The following is a 2,583-nucleotide window of genomic DNA, read 5'->3' as shown; positions in this document are numbered from 1 at the left end:
CCGGGACGCGAACCACGGTCGACTACGTGGGAGTCCAGCGACATAGCCATTACACTAACTGCTGGTCCCATGAGTTAATTTTTTTAAAGTTTATTTAAATCTTTCATAATAATTTTTTTCTTAACCTTGCCAAGATCTCACCAATGCTGTGATCCTTCTGCTTCCAGCCTTCCAGTCAGCCAAAATCAAAGGTGTGCTCACAGGCATTCTCAACATGTTCAGGTCAACCCAAGATCTGAACCTGGCGTCTCTCAATGGCTTCAGTATTATGCAGAGGGATCTTATTATTTGTGTCACTGTGACTAGGCCCACACGAGTTAATTTTATAATCTTAAAAATTAGGTGGGCTTAGGACGAGCAGTTAGCATAATGGCTATGTCACTGGACTCCCATGTAGTCGACCAGAGTTCAACTCCTGGATCTGGTGGCTTAAACTCACGTCAGGTGCGTGTGCGTGCGTGCCCAAGATCTCGAGAGGAGAATGAAGGAGAAGGGATTGTGGCGTGGCCATCCCCCTGGGGAGTGATTTCTCACTTTCTGTCTTTCTGTCTTTCTGGCGAGTGCACGTGCCCTATAGCAAAAACCTCTCAAAAAATAAAAAATTTAGGTGAGCCTCAAATTCTAACATAGTAGATGTACTGATTTTTCATTTTTTTTTCAATTCACGGTCTACTGCATTTATATATTTCTTCCATTGGTATGTGCATATTTTTATGTATTTTTATACCAAGATATAAACTCATATGCCATAGACATTAAAAATATTTTCCCCACTTTATGTTTGTACTTAATCCTATTTACCATATTTTAAAAATTAAAAGGAGGTTTAAAGTATTTATGTGTCAAATCTATCACTTTTTATTCTTTAGCTAATTTCCAGAAAGGTTTATTTTCCCTAAAATTACAATACCCAAGTATAATCAATTTAGCAAATCCTCTGCTATGGAATTAATTCAAGATCAGTTAAATTGGCTTTTGAAGATAGAGATGTAATTTTCCTTTAATTTAACCCTAAAAATAGTCCTTTCCCTCCTTTTCTTGGGTAAAACATATTTCACTAGTTGATTTAATTATTTAGACCTTAAAGAGGGGGAACAATACTTGTAAAAGAAATAAAAGTGTAATATGGAAATATTTTACAAAGTGCAGGAAATCTGTTGTCAGAAGACATGATTCCTTGAACTTTATCCCACAAACTTCAAAGCATATGCTGGATTGTAACACCCATACATTTCCTGTTCTTACACATGAGCAGTTTAAATATGTACCTGGGTGTCTGTGAAAAGGAAAACCATATTCTTGTCTTCTACACCAGCCATTTTGAACAACTTCCGGAGGTCTTCATGAAAACTGTCATAATTATACCCCCGACTCAGTTCAATCTGCAAACATCTGTAACCGCATATATGAGCTGCAAGTCTCGTAAGAGACTGCTTTCCTGTGCCTCCCACTCCTACCAGCAGGGCGTTGCCTCTTTCCTGGCGAATCATCCGGGCAATCCTGCAGGGAGCAAAGCAGAGAAAGGTTTGTTTCCAGTTCACAGATGTGGCTTCTGCTGAGGGCCTGCCCCAGGGTGGAAGGCTGGTGGCCTCATCCCTGAGCAGGACACTGCAAAGGAAGAGCAGGCTACTTCTGGGGCTCACGGTTGTGTGGTCAGATGTAGCCTAGCTGGGATTTTCCCTTTTTCTTTTCTGTGTTTTCATCATTTCCTATAGGTATTGGCTTTTTTTTTTTTCCCTAGCTGTGAAAATTTAGAATAAAGAATAAATTTAGAAATGTGAAGGATTTTTTTTCTGGGACCCTGGCTAATTTGGGTATAATTTATATTAACCACCATATTGGCAACCCCTGGTCTCTCACTGGACCTAAGAAAAGACACGGCAGTTCAGGAGTGACCAGAAGGAACAATCTCAAATGGATTTACTCTAAGATACAAACAAAATTTTAGAGAATTTTGGATTTATGTTAACAATAATAATTTTAGAAAGCACTACAATTCCGGTATTAGAGTGAGTGCTCAGAGAGAAGAAAAAAAAAAAATCTGAGTTTAGGAAAAATTGGATAGAGACAGACTGACTACCTAACTGAAATCCTCAGCAGAAGAAGAGTCTCATAAATAGAATACCACAGAAAACTGAATAGGTGAAGGAGAGGACAAACTCAAGAAATATACTCAGAAGTGAGATAGAAAAAGATAGTGACATCAAACTGATGAAAGAACAGTGATACTTTGTCATTTGATACAAAGTGAATGGACACAAATTTAATATTAAGTGAAATAAGCCAGACTATGAAAGACAAACACTGGATGTCTTTGCTTAACATATACCTAACGTCTGGGACCAGCAGTTAGCGTGATGGCTATGTTGCTGGATTCTCATGTAGTTAACGGCGGTTCACGTCCTGGACCCGGTGGCTTAAATCTCACGCCGGGCACGTGTGCGTGCGTGCCCAAGATCCCGAGAGGAGAATGGAGGAGAAGGGACTGCGGCGTGACCATCCCCCCTGGGGATGATTTCTTGCTTTCTGTCTCTCTGTCTCTCTGTCTCTCTCTCTGTCTGTCTGGCAAACGCATGCGCCCTA

The 2,583-nt window shown here is 40.1% G+C and overlaps 1 protein-coding gene across 1 annotated transcript in view; it reads right to left on the bottom strand.

Annotated features, from left to right (window-relative positions):
* Window positions 1–2,583, bottom strand: part of DNAH6 (dynein axonemal heavy chain 6) — a 314,451-nt gene that overhangs the window by 97,289 nt on the left and 214,579 nt on the right. The window contains exon 46 of the mRNA XM_006149128.1: window positions 1,269–1,500. Within this exon, the coding sequence (XP_006149190.1) occupies window positions 1,269–1,500 (232 nt within the window). The remainder of the gene's footprint in view (window positions 1–1,268; window positions 1,501–2,583) is intronic.

The sequence above is a fragment of the Tupaia chinensis genome, unplaced genomic scaffold, assembly GCF_000334495.1.
Source record: "Tupaia chinensis unplaced genomic scaffold, TupChi_1.0 Scaffold000253_1, whole genome shotgun sequence".
Taxonomy (NCBI): Eukaryota; Metazoa; Chordata; class Mammalia; order Scandentia; family Tupaiidae; genus Tupaia; species Tupaia belangeri.
This window is presented reverse-complemented; position numbering and strand designations above follow the sequence as displayed.